Source organism: Nicotiana attenuata, unplaced genomic scaffold, assembly GCF_001879085.1.
Source record: "Nicotiana attenuata strain UT unplaced genomic scaffold, NIATTr2, whole genome shotgun sequence".
Lineage (NCBI taxonomy): Eukaryota > Viridiplantae > Streptophyta > Magnoliopsida > Solanales > Solanaceae > Nicotiana > Nicotiana attenuata.
Window position 1 is genome coordinate 91,484 of NW_017672633.1, and position 18,921 is coordinate 110,404.

General features: G+C 39.7%; 1 protein-coding gene across 1 annotated transcript; it reads left to right on the forward strand.

Moving 5' to 3' along the window:
- The first annotated feature begins 12,273 nt into the window (after positions 1-12,273).
- LOC109213911 lies at positions 12,274-13,053 on the forward strand. Its single transcript, XM_019377751.1, has 2 exons — positions 12,274-12,683; positions 12,768-13,053. The coding sequence occupies exons 1-2, from the start codon at positions 12,274-12,276 to the stop codon at positions 13,051-13,053; spliced, it is 696 nt and encodes a 231-aa protein (XP_019233296.1).
- Positions 13,054-18,921: the final 5,868 nt, after the last annotated feature.

The window sequence follows — 18,921 nt, forward strand, 5'->3', positions numbered from 1 at the left end:
TCTGATGCAGTCAAGAGATATTATGTATGATTTTCTTTATCTTTGTGTACCTGATTGTATTTGGCATGTGTTGAGATTGAAATGATGAAGGCATTTTGTTCTGCTACCCAAACACTTTATACTTTGTTATCCCTTTGAGCCTTATTATATTTCCTTTCGTATCCCTCTTTCGGAATCAATAACAAAACTCGAAAGCCCGAGCGGGGAAAGTCAGCGGATAAACAAGGAAAAAACAGTCCAAAAGAAAAGAAAAGAAAAAGAGAAGAAAAGGAAAAGGAGAAAAAAAAAAGAGAAAAGAAAAGAAAAGAAAAAAGAAAAAAAAGAAAAGAAAAGAGAAGGAAAAGAAAAAGAAATGAAAAGAAAGAAAAGGAGAAGTAGAAGAAAGAAAGATCGCCACAATAAAGTAGTTCTATGGCCTGAACTACGTTTGACTTGATCCCGAAAGGGTACGTAGGCAGCCTCACTGAGGTTCAGTCACAACAGAAGAAAAATCCAAGAATCCCCAAGAAGGAAACTGGGGCAGAGGTCATGGTTGTTGCAAGGGATATGATTCCGAAAGTTGTAATGTTGAACCCACATTTGAATTATTTTGAGCTTTTATACCTTTCTTTCTAAAACCCATCCAAAAGCCACATTACGGTCCAAAGAAAGACCTTCTAATCAATTTCAAGAAATGTCAATACGGGCAGGTAAAGCGACTCATGTCGGAGACAACACTCTGGTGACAGAAGGAAAATGATAAAATGAGAGAGTCTTATCGGTGAAAACCCTCACGGGCACCATAGGGCGATGTGAGTTTAGAGAAATGAAAATGAGAGAGTCTTATTGGTGAAAACCCTCACGGGCACCGTAAGGCGAGGTGAGTTTGAGAGATATTAAAATGAGAGAGTCTTATTGGTGAAAACCCTCACGGGCACTGTAAGGCGAAAGTGAGATCTTTCAGTTGGGCAAATGAAAGAAGTCTGTGGATGAAAGTTGTTTGAAACATGGCGAAACAAACAAGGTTTCGGTTTGGCGAGAGTCGGGCGTGAAAGTATGAGACAACAAATGTGGTAATTGATAATTGATTGGTTGGACAGACTAGGCTGGAATCCAAAATGCATGGCACGATCAATGGAATCAGCCTTTCCGCTAGATAAGTCCTGTCCTTTTTCTCTTCATTACAACTCATTCGTTTTCATAGTTTTTCTATCCTCAAAACCTTCGAGGTCATTGCATTTCATTTTCTTGAAGTCTGTCTATAAGATGTTTTAGCGTCAGTTCTATTCAAAAACAACAGAAGGATGTCAAAGCTAACTACCAGCTTCCCAGCTAGATGGCACAACAAGGTGGGGACATGTCACAAGAGAGTAAACATGAAGGACCAATGAAAATCAGTGGAATAATTAGATGGTTGTGAGGGAAAAGCAAGGTCCAAAAGAGGGGAACAGAAACACCAAACATTAATACGAGGTAAAGCATGTGGGTCATCAAGGTCAGAGGGTTGAAAGTCAATTGGGAATCGTGGCAAGTCAAAACAAGTTAGAAGACACGCAAGTCAGAGCAAAGTCAGAAGCGGGAGCATGGCCAACAAGAATGCCAGCAGCTAACCACCATTTTACATTAACAAATTTTTCTTTGATTGAAACTGGGGCGGAAAATTTTCTTTGTTTGTTTATTTTTTAGCAGTCAGGAGCCCACCTGGAGAACAAGGGAATATTTCAAATTTCAGCAGTCAGGAGCCCGCCTGGAGAACAAGGGAATACTTTTTAAGCGTCCGCAGTCAGGAGCCCACCTGGAAAACGGACACACGTTTCAAATAATAACAATCAGGCATCATTCGGAGGGATGGCAGCAATATCGCCAACCACAATGCAAGACAACAACAGGAATACCATCGGAAGATTACAAGACACAAATTCAAGGCAACACAAGAACAAGTTAGAAGACATAGATAGGACTCTCTTGTAATTCGTAGATCATAGCTTAGGCTAGCTTCTTTTTTATTTTTATTTTAACACGGTGTAATAAGGAGGTCAGCGAGCAGTAGCAACGGCAACAGCAGTGAAATCACAGCTCCTGGTAGTCCCAGCTACCAAACCCTGCCGAACTACACTGACCTGATTCCTGTTTAGCCCAGGATATGTAGGCAACCTTTGAAGCAGGGTGCGGTCAACTCTTTCAAAAATGCTTCACACGGAATATGCAAACGGGCAAAAATCGCTCATTTCCGCTCACTTGTCTTTGCACGAAAACTCTTTGTGTTTCCGGGCAAAGAGGGGCAGCTGTGAGCACGTGATTTTTGCCCTAAGCAATAATTCCCAAAATTTCAAACAAAACAATTTCTTTAGTATTTTGTAATTTTTCGTGAAATTTTGGGCATTTTTTTTGGTAATTGTTGCATTTCTATTGGTGCATTTTAATTCATGAAAAAATACAAAAATGTGTTGCATGTGCATTTAGGAGTTAGTTTGCATCTTAAGAATTATTTAGTAATCAATTGTCCTATGAAATGGAAAATCACAAAAAACAGTTAATTTGTACTTTTAATGTTAGCTTTGATTTACGAATAGTTTTTCTGTTAATTTGCTTGTGTTGATTATCATTTTAGGTTTAATTATTTTTTTTAGTAGTTAATTTAGCTCTAGGAATTAATTTTGATTCTAATTAAATCTTGAGAAAAAGAGAAAGTGAAAAAGAAAAGGGAATTTTGAATTGTTTGCTTTGAAGTAAAATGAAGAGAAGAGGAAAATTGGGCCATTTTAATTTAATTCCCAGCCCAAACAATTTCCCACCAGAACCCGTTCGTCCCAGCCCAACCCATTCCCTGACCCGGTCCACCTTCTCCCAAGTGGCGATTCTGAATATTAATAATAAATCCCGTTCCGACTGTCCTTTAATTGAAAAAACTCCTTTGCGCCCTCACAGGTAGTGAAAAAGGAGGTGTGACAAGGTGAAAACACCATTACGAAATAACCTAGGGGAGTAGAGATGAATTAGGTGGGGGAAGGTAAAGTTAACATCTGCTAAGTTAGCCAGATGTCTTAAACAAGCCACAACCCTCCATACGAACGGGCCAATCTGTGCTAGACATACTTTGAAGAAACGACAGAAATCGAGAATTACTGGGTCGATAGCTGGTTTAAACCCAAGAGTAAAAGGGTATGTGTAAACGAAAGAGAGTCCAGTCATATATGAAGTAATCCTTTGATTTGGATTGGGGATTACAATGGGAAAATTGTCATACCAGTGGCAATCTTTGCGAACTATAGGAGCTAAAAGCTCTGTAATCAAAGTGGGGAAAGCATCAGCACGATCTCGACCTGCAGCTTGGTTTTGAAGTGATTGTCTATGATGGTGAAAAGAAAAATCGTTAGGAATTATCTCCTCCACCAAAGGCTCTTGTAATGGTTCAGAGGTTTCCTTGCCCTTAGAAGATGATTTTTGGGTATAATAACCCCTGGTTCTAGAAGAAGAGCCAGGATTAGAAGAAGGCATGGCAGAACCACCACCACGAGAAGATCCTAAACTACGAAGTCTTCCACCCCTTCTATGTCTGACAGGGGCATTGGGATAATTTTCTAAAGCAGGAGCTCTTCTAGGGTTAGGGTTTGAAGAATACATGATGAGGAAGACGACGAAGTGAATAAAAATTTGCACAGTTTGAGTGTTCGAAAGAGTTTTGTGTGGAAAAAATTAAAAGATAAAACTGTATTTATAGGTAACCGTCAAAAAGTGAAAACGCAGTAATGGAAGGGTCACAATAATGGTAACTCGTACTTCGTGAATAGTGGAGCTATAAAAGAGGACCTTAAAAGGGGGTGCAAGTTGCAGAATCAATAAGGAGTTGACATGTGTGAAGAACATTAAATAGATGTGACCATTGAAGCGTCAATCTTGTCACAACATTAATGATGACAAAAATTCTCCTTTTATGAAATCCACTTTCCAAATATTCAACTGACGAATAAATGGAAAGTGGGGGACTATCTGTATTGGGAAAAATTTACTCTGCATATTGGAGATGATGTGTCATGACACGTAGACTGGTCAAATAGTCAAAGAATTAAGGTTGTTCAATAGGTACGAGCAACAACAGGCACGAGCAAGTTAAACAGAAGAGACACGAGCAGTCATGTGAGACATTCAATGCTCGTACCCGTTCAAAGCATTTAGACCGCAAAGATCGTGAAGAGTCAAAGGAATGAATCTGACAACAAATAAGAGCCCAGATACAGCATTTAATGCGAGAAACATTAGAGAATATGTATTTAATGTATATGATTACATAACGTAACATTTAAAGTCATTAACTGCCCATAATTGTCTTATTATGACAAAGGTAAAGTCTGAATTCCAAAAATGGCTATAAAAGGGAAAGTCATAAACAATTGTAAGCACGGAAAAACACTATTGAAATATATCTTGATTTACTAGCTTTCATATCTTATTCTCAAATTTCTTTCTTTATACTCTTTTCCGATTATCAATAACCCGTGTTCTTCTAAATTCAAGCTTTGACCTAAAATCTAATTTTTTGGTTAAACAGTTAGTTGACAACAGGTGGTCGAATGATGAGATGACACGTGGAACCGAAGACAAGCAAAAATGAGTTAGAAGATAATCGACACCGGGTGCGAAGTATGTAACCGGTGTAGGACAGATCCTTAAGGAAGCTTATCCGGTAATAGAGATTCAAAGGTTTGACATCGGAAAGAATTTAATGAGCAGGTGTTACAGAGAATATCTGTATTCAAAGTTAGCCATTATGCACCCATCAATGGCATTTTTATTCTCATCAAGAAGAAGTTTGATTTAGGGATCTTGTTTCCCTCAATAGGGCTATAAATAGGGTGGTTAACAACCATTGTAACATAGGAAACATTTGGCATACAAAAGCTTTAGTTTACTATTTTATGCTCAATCTAAATAGCTTTATCATCGCTTTATCAGGGCTTTCATTTTTTGCTCTCAAAAAGACCAAGTTCGGAGCCAGGCTTGTTATCTTCTTTAATTTTAGTCGTTAATCTTACTTTTCCTATTTCTTTATCATTTTTGGATCAAATTGATTCGCTTGTCTATAAATAATGCAATAAATTCAACTGTACCGTTTATGGGTAAACAGATTGGCCCCCACCGTGGGACATAGACAACTATGTAATTGCTTTGATCCATTTGTTTATTATTAACAAGTTTTGGTTCTTTTCTTAGTAAAAACAGATATGGCAGATAATGAAGTCAACAACGCTCACAACGTTAGAACAGATAATGAACGGTAATAAGTATCCAACGTGATGAATCCATCAGCGAGACCTGCAACGAAGGGGATGAAACAACCCCTGTTCGCGAAGGATAATATTCCCAGCATGTGCGGGGCCCAAACTTTGATGATGCGGAAGATGAACACGTTGCTAAAACGGTAAACTCCTAAGAGAGCAATAAAGAGCAATCATGGATCACCTTTCGAGACAAGATCGTGTGATGATGGAATTGAAGCAGGCATTATCGGGCACTTCCAACAATTCTAATGGAAGGGCCACGGTTCATCCCAGTGCTCCCCCAAATCAGACAGTACAAAGGATCGATAACAAAACTCTATGGGATGAGGTCGATTTCGACGGAGCTGAAGGTACCGGTTGTGGATCTAGGAACAACAACATGAACGATCCTTTCAAAATCGAGCTTATGAGATTCATGAGAAAGACAAATGAGCTAATAGATCAGAATGCACAGGAGTTTCATGCTCGAATGGATTAGATTTCGGACGCACCGTCGGTGTTGAAGGGTCAGGATTCAAAAAAGTACATGCAGTTGTCATTTAAGCCATGTGCGGCACCATAGTTGATCCCGAAAAGGTTTAAAATGCAAGATATATTGATGTATGATAGGACTTCAAATCCGCAGGAGCACATTACGACCTATACCAGGGCAGTGAAAGGAAATGACTTGGCTTAACATGAGATTGAGTTGGTTCTATTGAAAAAGTTTGGCGAAACCCTCATGAAGGGGGACCTGACATGGTATTCCCTTTTACCTAAGCATTCAATCGACTTTTTTGAAATGCTCGCAGACTCGTTCATTAAAGCCCATGCTAGAGAAAGAATGGTCCAAGCCAGAAAGGCGGATATATTCAGAATTTTGCAAGGAGAATCCGAGCTGCTGCGGGAATTCATAATCTAGTTCCAGAAATAAAAGATGATGCTACCAGCGGTTCCAAATGAATGGGCAGTGGAGGTATTCACGAATGGTCTCAATCCATAGAGTTCCGGTGTCTTCTGAAAATTAAAGGAGAGCTTGCTTGAGTTTCAGGCGACCACATGGGTAGATGTCCACAATCGCTACAGTCGAAGATAAGGATAGAAGACAACCAACTTGGTTCATCGGTGTCATCCAAGGGACAGGGTCGTGATAAAAATTAGGATAGGTTTAAAAGTGACTTTGATGCAGATCGGAGGTCCTCTAGAGGTCCTTTTTTACTGTACGAGAGGACCGATGGGCGTAGTAGTAAAGGATTTTAGTCATCAGATAGGTCTTCTTCTGACGGAAGGATGGATCGTGGCCGGAATAACAAGTCGTTGCAAGAAAGAGGGGTGCTAGTGTCCCGAGATCTCACATATCCCAGGTTATCATATTATAACTTTAATATCAGCTTGGTAGAATTGGTATCGGCGATGAGAAATATCAAAGAAGCACGATTCCCAATACCAATTCGATCGTATCCTAACCAGAGGGATCATAGTTTGTGGTGTGAGTTCCATGGGACTCACGGATATAGAATCGGGGACTGCCGACATCTACGCAAGGAGGTGGTGACATTGTTAACGAATGGTCATCTTAGAGAATTTTTAAGTGACCGTGCCAAAAAAAATTATGGCCAAAGTCGGGGCAATGCGGAGCCATCGAAGACATTGGTTAGGTCACCTCAGATGAACATCAACATGACCTTTGGAGAAAACAAAGTCAACGGGGTAACTTTCTCAGCAGCGAGGAAAACGAAGATGTCGGTGAGAGTCCAGGAAGTCTCGGAAGATGACATCACCTTCACGGAGGAGGATGCTAACGGACTTCTTCTGCCACACAATGATGCTTTGGTAATCTCTCTCAATGTTTTAGATTTTAAAATTAAGAGTGTTTTTGTTGACCCATGAAGTTCTGCCAATATCATACAATGGAGGGTTCTGGAGCAAGCGAAGTTAACTGGTAATATCATTCCGGCAACAAAGCTTCTATCTGGCTTCAATATGACAAGTGTGACAATCCGAGGAGAGATTTTGCTGCCCACGCATGTCGAAGGAGTAACAAAGACCATTTTGTTCGAAGTGGTAGATGGTGATATATGCTACAATGTAATCCTCGAAAGGCCGTGGATACACGAGATGAAGGTTGTGCCCTCAACGTATCATCAATTATTGAAGTTTCTGACACCTGAAGGGATCAGAAATATAAAAGGAGACCAAATGGTGGCAAGGGGGATGAACACGGTGACCATTTCCAATAGCAAAAGAAAAAAAACTAGCAAATAGCAATTACAAGAACCGGTGCCTTCTCCCTTTCCGATTGAAAATGAAAAAGGCGGGGCATCATTGGAATCCTATCAGGTACCGAGGTCCTTCCAGGTACCGGAAGAAACGGATGCAAGCAAGTCAACCGCAGAGGAGCTTGAGAAGGTGGCCTTATTCGAGGAATTTTTAGAAATAAAGTTTCATCTGAGAACTGGGTTAAATCCCGAGCTCAGGTTAGAATTTATAATCTTTCTTAAAGCTAACTTTGACTGCTTTGCATGGTCGCGCTCGGATATGACAGGTATTCCATTGGAGGTAGCGATCCACAAACTTAGCTTGGATCCGAACTTCCCACCGATAAGGCAAAAAAATTGCCCGATAGCGGAGCTCAGGAATATGTTTGTTAAAGAAGAGTAACCTGACTACTCAATATCAGTTCAATTCGGGAGGTAAATTATCCGGAATGGTTAACCAACGTAGTTATAGTACCTAAAAAGAATAACAAATTTAGGATGTGTGTAAACTATAAGGATTTGAATAAGGCGTGCCCCAAAGACTCTTTCCCATTGTCAAATATTGATCAAATGATTGAGGCGATGGCCGGGCACGAGTTGATGAATTTTCTTGACGCTTGTTCCGGGTATAATCAGATTAGGATGAACCCAAAAGATGAAGAAAAAACTTCTTTCATCACAAACTTTGTCACATGTTGCTATAATGTGATGTCTTTTGGGTTTATGAATGCCGGAGCCACTTATCAGAGGCTCGTTAATAAGATTTTTATAAAGAAGATAGGAAAAATGATGGAAGTATATATCGATGACATGTTAGTTAAGTCTTTAATCATCTGAAATATCTCCAAGATAATTTCACCATTCTAAGGAAGTACAACATGAAACTCAACCTCGAGAAGTGTTCCTTCCGGGTTGGCTCCAGAAAGTTCTTGGGAATTCACGTCTCACAAAGAGGGATTTAAGTAAACCCCGAAAAAATCAAAGCCATCGAGGACATCCCGGACCAGCTAACAAGCGTAAAAGAAGTGCAAAGGTTGACTGATAGGTTGGCGGCTCTAAGCAGGTTCATCTCAAGGTCCTCAGAGAAGTGCCACCACTTCTTTTCTCTTTTAAAAAAGAAGAATGACTTCGTGTGGACTCCAGAATGCCAACAGGCGTTGAAGGACCTAAAAAGGTACCTGTACAACCCTCAATTATTGTCGAAACCAAGGGAAGGTGAACAATTGCTAATTTATTTAGTGGTCTCGAAAATTGCGGTAAGTACCGTTCTAGTCCGAGAAGATGAAAATACGCAATTATCTATTTATTACGTTAGTAAAATATTATAAGGAGTGGATACACGATATCCGCACTTAGAAAAGTTGGCCTTAGCCCTCGTAGTTGCTTCTCGAAAGCATGTAACCCAATAGCCGTTGTGACAACATTTCCATTAAGGAATGTCATTCATAAGCCCGAGTTATCAAACCGTTTGGCTAAATGGGAAGTCGAATTTAGTGAATTCGGCATTTAGTACAAACCCAGGATTGCAATCAAGTCACAATCTTTGGACAACTTCAGTCCGGGGTTAATGCCTTTGGCTGTTAAGGAAGTAGTGTTGGTGTGGGAATGACATCGGGAGTTTGGACCTTGTTTACCGATGGAGCCTCCTAATGGTAGGCTAGGAACCCATGTTTTGTTCATAGTTCGCACTCTAATCACTACATTTTACATGTGGTTGAACTTAATTAATGGTGATTTGCGCTTATTAAATTTTTTATGCCTTGTAGGAAATGGTTCCAAGCTATTAATATAATTTGGAGCCAATTTAAACAAGTTGGAGCTTTGAAGTCTCCGTAAAAGCCCAAGAAATTAAGTCGGGATCACATTCGGGAGTCGAGAACCAAGTCTGGATGTCAAAAAGTGAGAAAACAAAATTACTCTCAGAAAATGGCATTACCCCGTCTCGCCATGAGTAGCGGGGCGCGGGGCGCTAGTGTCAAATTCCTGCAGAGTGAAAAAAATAGGTCTCTGAACTTTCCCACTAACGCACCGCGTGGGGCGCCGCGCCATGCGCCGCGGTAGTGTATTTTCTCGCCCAACTTTTTCCACTTCACCTTGGAAAGGATAGTTTTGTCTGGACCCGTTCCTACATGGTATAAATACATCAAAAACACGAATTTTAGAGGACTTTTGACCTACGGAAGACTGGAGGACATTGGAGACTCTAAGGCACAAGGATTCATCATTCTTTCCTCAACTCAACACCCGAGTTTGGATTGTATTGATGTTTTCTTATTCTTTATCTCTATTTGTGATGACTTTCTCCATGATTATGGAGTAGTTTACTTTAGGGTTTGATAGATATGGTATTTTGATGGATATTTGTGGATTTTAACTCTAGTTATTTTGCATGAATTCGTTTATGGAGCTTTAAATTGTTTGCCACTTTATTCACCAGTATATTTAATCGAAAGAGAAATATTTTGGTGACTGTCTTTGCATTATTTTGTTTGGATTAATTCAGTGATTCTCTTAAGTAATCGAAAGAGCTTGTTGAATTGTTGGTTAAATCAAGTTAGGAGAATATTCGAGAGACGTTTTTCTAAAGACTAATTCATTAACGCATGCTTGCATATTTTTACAGTGCTTATATTAGTTTACCTCGTAGAGTTAAGATTTAATAGAGAGAGGAGTCTTAACTATGCGTTTGACCTAATCATCGAGTGAATTCATAAGAATCATTAGAACTTTAGAGTGAATTGAACTAGAGTTAGATCCCAAATAGCTATCTTGCACCTATCATGTCATGACCTTTATTTCTCCACATTGATATTTCGGTGTTGCTCAACTCTTGTCTTTTTGTGATTAATTGTTAATTATTTTAGTTTCATAGTTAACTTTAGTTATTAATCATCCCAACCAAAGTGTTAATCATCCTCAATAGCGTTAAGCAAGGAATTACTTGAACACTATTGAAATCCAATCCAAGTGGAGACAATAATCATAACTATACTATCTTCGGCTAGCGAGCATTAATTTTGTATTGTGTTTTGCACTTGTCAAATTTTGGCGTCGTTGTCAGGGATTGGCAATCAATAGTGTCCGGGTTAGTTTTTTGTGCTAATTCAGGAACTAATTTTATTTTATTCTTCACGGTTTTTGTCTTCCATGTGCAGGCAACAGGTTAAGCTCTTTGGTGTATGACTCGATCTTCTTCTAAGGAAGTGATTCCATACAATCCAGAGGTGGAAAAGCGTCTGCACAGTTAAGGAAAGAGAAAGATGATACCGAAAAATTCTTGGGGCAATCATCAACCCAAGAGAACATGGCTAAGAACGGTGAGGAGATAGTTGATTTGGATGCATGGGAAGCAGCCGCACAGGCAAGTGCTGAAGCAACTCTTAGAGCTGATGAAATAGTTGAGGGGAATAGAGAAAGAAGATTCAACCTAAACTGACCTATGGTTGAAGATGAATTTAAAAATAACATGCCCAGGCCTGGATGATCACTAGGAGACTATGCCAGGCCAGTCTACAACCAAGGAGCATCTAGTGTGCGACCCCCTCAGAACGCAAATAATTTTGAGATCAAGCAAGGGATACTTCAGACCATTCAGAATAATTGTGTCTTCCGTGGCCAACCCAATGAAGATCCAAATACTCATTTGATGGATTTTGATGAGATTATGAATACCTTCTAGCATAACTGAGTATCGAAAGATGCTATCTACTTAAGGATATTCCTTTTTTCACTGAGGGAAGATGCTAAGCACTGGTTGCGGAGTTTGCCGACTAGGTCAATTCAAACTTGGGAATACATGACAAGGAAGTTCCTTGAAAAATATTTTTCAGCTGCAAAAACAGGGAAAATTCAAAGAGAGATCCACAACTTTGAGCAAAAAGAGACAGAAACGGTGTTTGAAGCATGGGAAAGATTTAAGGAGATTGTGAGAAGATGTCAGCATCATGGAGTAAACTTGTGGATACAACTCCAAGATTTATGGGATGGTATGACACCTTCTGGCAGGGGGACGCTAAACAACACAGTCGGAGGTCCTCTTATGAAGAAAACTCTCGAGGAGATTGTTGCAATTCTAAATGAATTATATGAAGATGTAAATCAATGGCATGCAAATGATAACCATAGAAGAAAATCAACTAGAGTGCACCAGGTAGACTCTAATACATCAGTGTAAGCCCAGCTGGACACCATAGCCAGAGAGATAAGAAAGTTAACATTGAACAAGGTATAGAGTAAGTCGCAAGCAGCATGTGAATTTTATGTAATGGGACACTTTACACATGAGTGTCAAGCTTCGGCTAATGTAGTAAATGTTGTGGGGAGCGTCGACAGAGGCACCTACCAAAGTGGAAACAATTTTAACTCCATGGCGCAGAGGCACCAAGGTTTTTCTTGGAGTTCACCAGGTGGTAGTGCAAATGCATGGAAGCAAATAACTCCAGACCCCAGGGACAGGGAGCTCCAAGTTTTCAAAATCAGCAGAGGCAACAATATCATCCTTCACAGTCTAATCAGTCTAGCATGGAAGATTTGATGATGACCTTTATTATTAAGACATGTGAGAGACTTGATACCCATGGCGCAGCTATCAGAGAACTGGGCACAGGATTTCGAAACTTGAAAAGACAAGTGGGGAAACTAGATAATCTATTGTCTGAGAGGGTTTCAGTAACTCTCCCTACGAACGCCGAAAGGAATCCAAAGGAAATAATAAATACAGTGTCTTTGAGGAATGGCAAAGTATTGCAAGATCCGTTGTAGCAGAGAAGAATGTGTTGATGGGAAATCAAGTTAGGAATGAAGTGAGGGCAGAGCAAGAGGATGATCTGAAGAAGAAAAACAAATCTGAAGTTACAACGAGAAAGAAGAAAGACAAACAAAGATGTAATGATGAGATCGAAGAGAGTAAATATATGCCAACTCTACCTTTCCCGCAGAAGCAGAGAAGAGAGAAGCTGGACAAACAGTTCGGGCATTTTTTAGAAGTGCTCAAGCAGGTGCATGTGAATATACCTTTCATAGAGGTGCTACCACAGATGCCGGCTTATGCTAAAAAACTTAGAGAGATATTGTCCAAAAATAGGAAAGTGGAAGAAACATATGTTGTCAAGCTCACAGAGCATTGCAGTGCCATTCTGCAAAACAAGCTCTCTCAAAAGTGTGGAGATCCAGGGAGTTTTACTCTACCGTGCTCTTTAGGAAGTACTAAATTTAAAAAATCTTTGTGAGATTCAGGTGCTTCTATTAATCTTATGTCTTTGTCTATTTTCAGAAAATTAGAGGGAGATATTGGAGAAATCAGGTCGATACCTATGTCCTTGCAGCTAGCGGATCAGACCACAATCATACCTGAAGGTATAGTGGAAGATGTGCTAGTTCGGGTGGACAAGTTTGTGTTCCCTGTGGATTTCATTGTGGTGAACATGGAGGAGAATAGGGAGGTCCCTCTGATTTTAGGAAGATCCTTCTTGGATACGATCAGAGCAATTCTGGATATTCAGGAAAGGCAACTCATGCTCAGAGTGGGGGAAGAAAGGTTGATCTTCAAGATAGAATGAGGGGGGGGGGGGGCTAAAGGAGCAGCAACTTGGAGNCCATAGAGCCTATTGAGGAAGAAAATGTCGCGACCATCTTTGTGGTATCTGCTGATGGCGTCTTACATGAGATCATTTCTTAAAGGAACGAGATACAGGGTATGGGGGAAGAAGGAGCCATGGTGGCTGTTGAGGGCTCTGCACTAGCAGAAACTACTGGGCCCTCTCGTGAGGAACCTGACCCCTCTCCAGAGGAGACAGGTCAGGGTTCTCACTCCCAGGCCAGTTCTTCTCCTGCATTTGCTGTTGCGCCCCTGGACATTCAAGTCCCTGAGATGAGGTCTAGTGATGGGGAGGATCTAGAGAACATTTCTCTTGACACTTTCATAGTCAAGCGAAGGGTAGTGTCCACTCTTGAGTCTTCTACAAAGCGGCCTACTACTAGGTTGGAAGCAAAGGTAGCCTATGACTCTACCCTTCAAAAGAGCAAAAAAAGCAGTAAGAAGAAAATGAGGAGATTGGTGAAAGACAATGTGATAGTGTGTGATAAAGTTGTTCCAGTGGTGGAGGTTGAGGAGGAAACAACTGAGGAACCTAGTTCCCTAGTGAGAAGGTCCCAGAAGAAGAAGGAATCTGCTTCCACAGAGAATGTTACAACCCCCAGTTCAAAGTTGAAGGATGTTGTGAGTGAGCTCTCCGTTTCTGATGAGGATGTGTTAGTCAAGTCTAAGGGAAAAGGAAAATCAAGTGGTGTGAAGTCTGGCAAACGAAAATCTGGAACCGTTAAGGAACCTGGTTCTGTGAAAAAGATGAGGAGTGAAACTAGTTCTGCTTTAGAATGCATAAGGCACCAAAAGGTCCTGCTGGGCCGCACTTTTGACCCAACAATCTCTGATATGGCTGGTATACGTCAAGTTCTTGCAATGGTTGAGTTTCAAAGATGGGGGCATCTGTTCCAAATGGATGCACCCAAAGTGTATGAGGATGAGATTCAAAGCTTTTATGCAAGCCTCTTTCCCGTTGATACTGACCATATCTGTGCCTTGGTGAATGAGATGGACATTGTGTTTGACGTGAGTCTGCTTGGAGATATTCTAAAGGTCCCTACGGTTGGTGTGTCTAGTGTGAAAGATGCGTGTCAGTATAATTTCTGGAATGCTGTGGTAAAGGATAACGTGAACCAAAAGGGGGACTAGATTCACAAGAAGGCATTACTCCCTGTTTATCAGTTGCTTTTCGAGTTGGTGAACAAAGTTCTGTTGCCTCGTGCTGAGAGCAGGTCCATGACTTCTAAGTCTGACATGTTTTTAATGGAAAAACTGGATGGCTTTACCCCTGTCAACTTGCCTGCTATCATGATTGAACACATGCAAAAAGTGGCAACCTTTAAGGATGGTAATCATGGTCTTCCATATGGGTTTTTGCTTACACAAGTGTTTAAGTTTTTCAAGGTGCTGCTGGGGCAAGGCAAGGTAGGAACCAAGAAGCAGACCTTCTCACAAACAACGTTGGAAGAATATGAGTGCATAGAGAAGAATGGGGGCTTAGGCAGTACATCAACCATCTCACAGCTCATTAATGCTCAAAATAGTGCAACTGAGGAGATTCGAAGGTTGAAGGCTAGGAATGCTATCCTGGAAGGTCAGCAGGCCCAAGGGGCTCCGGAGTCAAATAAGGAAGTGACTCATCTGACAAAAGAGAATGCTGATCTCAGGGCACAAGTGGAGAACCTCAAAGCAGAACTGCTCAATGAGCAAAAGTCGGCCAATGCCCGAATAGACCTAGTTCTCCAAACTCTTGCTGCAGCTTCCAAGCCCTCTACTCCTAGTGCCCCCTAAGTAACCCTTTCAGTGACCAGTTTCTGGATTGTCTCTTGTTGTTTTAATGACTTGGTAGTTGTGTTTGTTTTCTTTTGTTTTGATGTGGTTGGGATGTATCAGTACTGCTCCCGGTTTCAACAGTCCAATTCTGCCTTTGCTTTTTAAGCACAGGCATATGTTTTATCTATAAAATCTATCCTCTTTTGTTAACTCAATGCTTGTATTCTCTGTTTCTCTTCTCTATCATGTTGTGTGCACATATGTAGTATTAGTTAGCTAGGCTAGACTTCTTTATGCTGTTTGCCTGCTTGTGTATTTTTAATGATGCCAAAAGGGGGAAGTATAATTGAAACAGGGTTCTGATTAAGGGGGAAGCATAAAGTCAGGGGGAACTTCTGAAGTTCCTGTTACTCAAAACCATTTTGTTAGTTTATATGAGTCCACCAAACTATAGAATACCAGGTCCTCTATGAGTTTTCACTGAGAATACTAATGAAACAGTAAGTAACTGAAACACGGGATTTTTTACGTGGAAAAATCCCACTCAAGGGGACAAAAACCACGACCTACACTTGTAGGCTTTCAACTTCACTGACTTGTAAACACATTATTACAAGCCACTTTGTAATGACTCTATTACAAAGACTTCAACTCAACTAACTTGTGATACACTTACCACAAGCCACTTTGTCACTCACTAGTTACAAAGACTTTAACTTATGACTAACTCTAGTCACAACACAAACTCAGAAAGTTTATGGTTTAAAAAAGGGGTTCCTAAGCAACGCTTCTAGCTAAGAAATTTAGGAATTACAATAAGAACAATCACAAAGTTACAACTCAACTAAGGACAACAAAATACTCGATTTAGGAAGTGGTCCATAGTAGCGTTTAACTTTGTTCTTCAAGCTCTTGAGAGATAAGTTCACTGTTTTCAGAAGACTTGAATGCTTGAAATGAATTCTCAAGTGTTCAAGTGATGTTTTGTTATAATGCTCTAGTTGATACACTCTTGATGACATCACTTGAGTGATGTAAGCATTTGGTAGGTCAAACGTAAGTGACTGCAAAACTGCTGCACTGTGTGTACTGTTTCTGTGGCAGTCGCTTTCCAGCTGTGCACAGTTGACTTTCATATTGATGTCAGGAAAACACAAGGGATCAGGTCCTTGTCTTGTTTCTCTATTTTCTACACTTGCAGCAGTTCACATTAGCTGGAGTCCTGGCCGGAATCCGTTCATTTGTAATGTGTACCAAGTGTGTCAGGTTCCCTATCTAGTTCTTGACAGTAAGTTTGTTAGATCATCAAAACATAAGGCAAAGACATTGAAAATCCATCAATTTCCCCCTTTTTGATGATGACAAACTTAGATATTGATAACATGCATTTAGAGCGAAAAATAACCAGATGAAATTGTGATTCTGTAATATTAGTTTGTGGATGTCTATTCGTTATATTTAGTAAAGGAAAGTTTTTATTAAGAAAAAAACTACTTATAACCGATTTCTTTCCCTAAAAGTTAGCACTTTATTATGGGAATAAGGATTTCTTCTCTAAGAATAGAATCGATGATCCTGATTAACGTGTGATTGTTTGAGAATTCAATATGAAGTCTCCTTACAACTCAAATTTTCCAGTTAGTATTAAAGAGGCTACAAATATTGATTTCCTCGAAAATATTTGCAGATGCATCAAGACGATGAGGTGTCAAATCTAACTAATAAAAAATGATGATGATTATATATATAAGTGACCATCTCAAATACCAGTCACGTAAGGGCCAAGAGATTTCTCCTTACTTTGCTCTGCAGTGCTCACAACTTCCTCGTTCAAACAAGGTACTGCAATGTTTTCTTTTTTTCTGAAGTGAAGGTGAACATGTGTTGCTGTAAGCCGTGTCGATATTTATTAAAAAATGGCGAATAACTAACATTATTTGTCACATTTCTAAACAAGGAGTAGCCTTAGAGGTACGAACCTCCGACCTCCAAGAGCAAATTCAAGAATTTAACCAGCATGCCAAGCAACAATGTGTCAATTGGTGTCATTTTTTTCTCGTTTCGTTTTCGCACAATATTAATACATATGTTTCGTAAAAATTTAGGACGAAGCGATGTCGCGTGACACCGTTTCATTCCACGTGCATCTGCCCCTGATTTTTGATCGGTAAATTTGTAAAAAAAAATTGCAAAAAAAGTATGACTTCAATGTTAGAATTCACAAGTATATATAATGTTAGAATAATTATACATAGTGTTAATTACTAGGTTTTTTTTGGGTTTTATTTGATGCAGATTTCAAATGGGGATTGTGTATTATCTCATATTCAACTAGCTTTTGACCATCCTCGGCTAAAAGGAATGAAGCCGTTGGCACTTTGCTAGGCAATCCTCAGTTTTTTTCTTGCTTATTCATTTGGTACTGTCAGCTCAGAGCATACTCTGTTGTTTGTCTTAACAATAGAACAGAACATAAATTGCCAGCTAAATATTTATTCATCAGAAAATACACAGTAGCTAAGAGAATCCAAAACACCATCACTTGGCAAGCATACGCATAACAAACTCCTCGTAATTGACTGAGCTTCCACTACTCTATTCATCATCTCCTTCGTAGTATGTATTACCATCATAGTATATATTACCCTCGTTTGTATTACTGGCAAAAAAAAAACTAACTATACAATATAATAAAAAGGTTAAAATCTAAACTAGAACCATGCGGAGGTAGAGGTCTTATGACACGTCGCGAAATTTGAATAGCACAATTTACTTGCTGACTCATATCTTACTTGTCTTTAGTGCCACATCCATTTCGTTATTTGTCCAATTGTCGCTAACCCATTTTATCCCATACAAGATATTCAATTGATTATTCTTCGCTAGGAGTACTATTTAATATATATTGAAATGGATTATTTGAGCTAAATTGTGATCACGCCCAACTATGCCTTATAAAAAGGACTAAGCGGACGTTGCAAATATAATCTGAGTATTGAGCCCAGAGTCGAACCCACAAGGAATTAACCTATCAATTACTCTTGTTAGACTCACTAAATTCTACGTAATCAACTTCCCAAACGTTTTGAATAACAATTGAGGATATTTTTACTAACTATAATTGACTGCAATTAAGTAAATAAAGACTAACTATGATTAAGTTGTAAACAATTAAGAGAAGGATCTAAGGTTATGATTTCCCCTATTGATGGAATCCCTTCCTGTTATGTTTCATATAGATTTGCCTAACTGTCTATATCGATCATGAGCACTCTTATTACCGTAAATATCTCCCGAGTAATCACGACAATTTACTAGACGCACTCTCCCGAGTTACGCTAGCTGGCTTTTATTACAACTCACTTTAGATTGCACTCAAGGCTTCGTTATCCCTAATCCCGCCTTTAAACCCTCAGTTATTGATCCCTCATATACTTTAGGAGTGGTGTTGTTCAACAATTACCTAAATATGCACTCTCTTCCGAGTAATACATACTAAATAGGCACAGCTAATTGAGGATCCTATCAATTAACTACAACAAGAACGTAGTTGAACAAATAGAGAATAAACCTAGCAAACTATATTAACATAACACAAAGTTCATCCTTCAATAGGTTCCATCAAAACCCTAGACAAAGTATTTAGTTACTCATAACAAAGCAAGATAAAATCACTAAAGTATTCATGATGTGCAAAATAAGATAACAAAGAGAAGATTGAAAAACTCTAATGGTTGATTGCTTTTCTCACACTTGTTCTTGCCTCCAATTCAGTCTAAAAACAAGCTTCACCTTTTCTTGGGCGAGTTTGTTGAGTTTATAAAGGGTTATGATAAGTTTCCCCTGATTTACACTTTAGTCCCAAAATTTCTAAGCAGTTACACAGTCGACCGCGGTCGCGGCAGAACGCGGCGCAACCGCGGTGAAACACAACTATTCTGCCTCACTTTCTTGGCCTACCGCGGTCCAGCCGCGGTCGACCGCGGTCGCGGTGGCTTCTTGCCCAGTCCTCATTTGCCTGTTTCTTGCTTATTTTCGTTTGGGTTCTTCTTGATTGGCCTTATATCCACAT

What these genes read in the sequence shown, in the direction of transcription:
- LOC109213911 (XM_019377751.1), top strand. Translation starts at nt 12,274, where the DNA reads ATGGGAAATCAAGTTAGGAATGAAGTGAGGGCAGAGCAAGAGGATGAT. An exon ending in CCAGGGAGTTTTACTCTACC is followed by an intron (nt 12,684 to 12,767) that starts GTGCTCTTTAGG and finishes GTCTATTTTCAG; the next exon opens with AAAATTAGAGGGAGATATTG.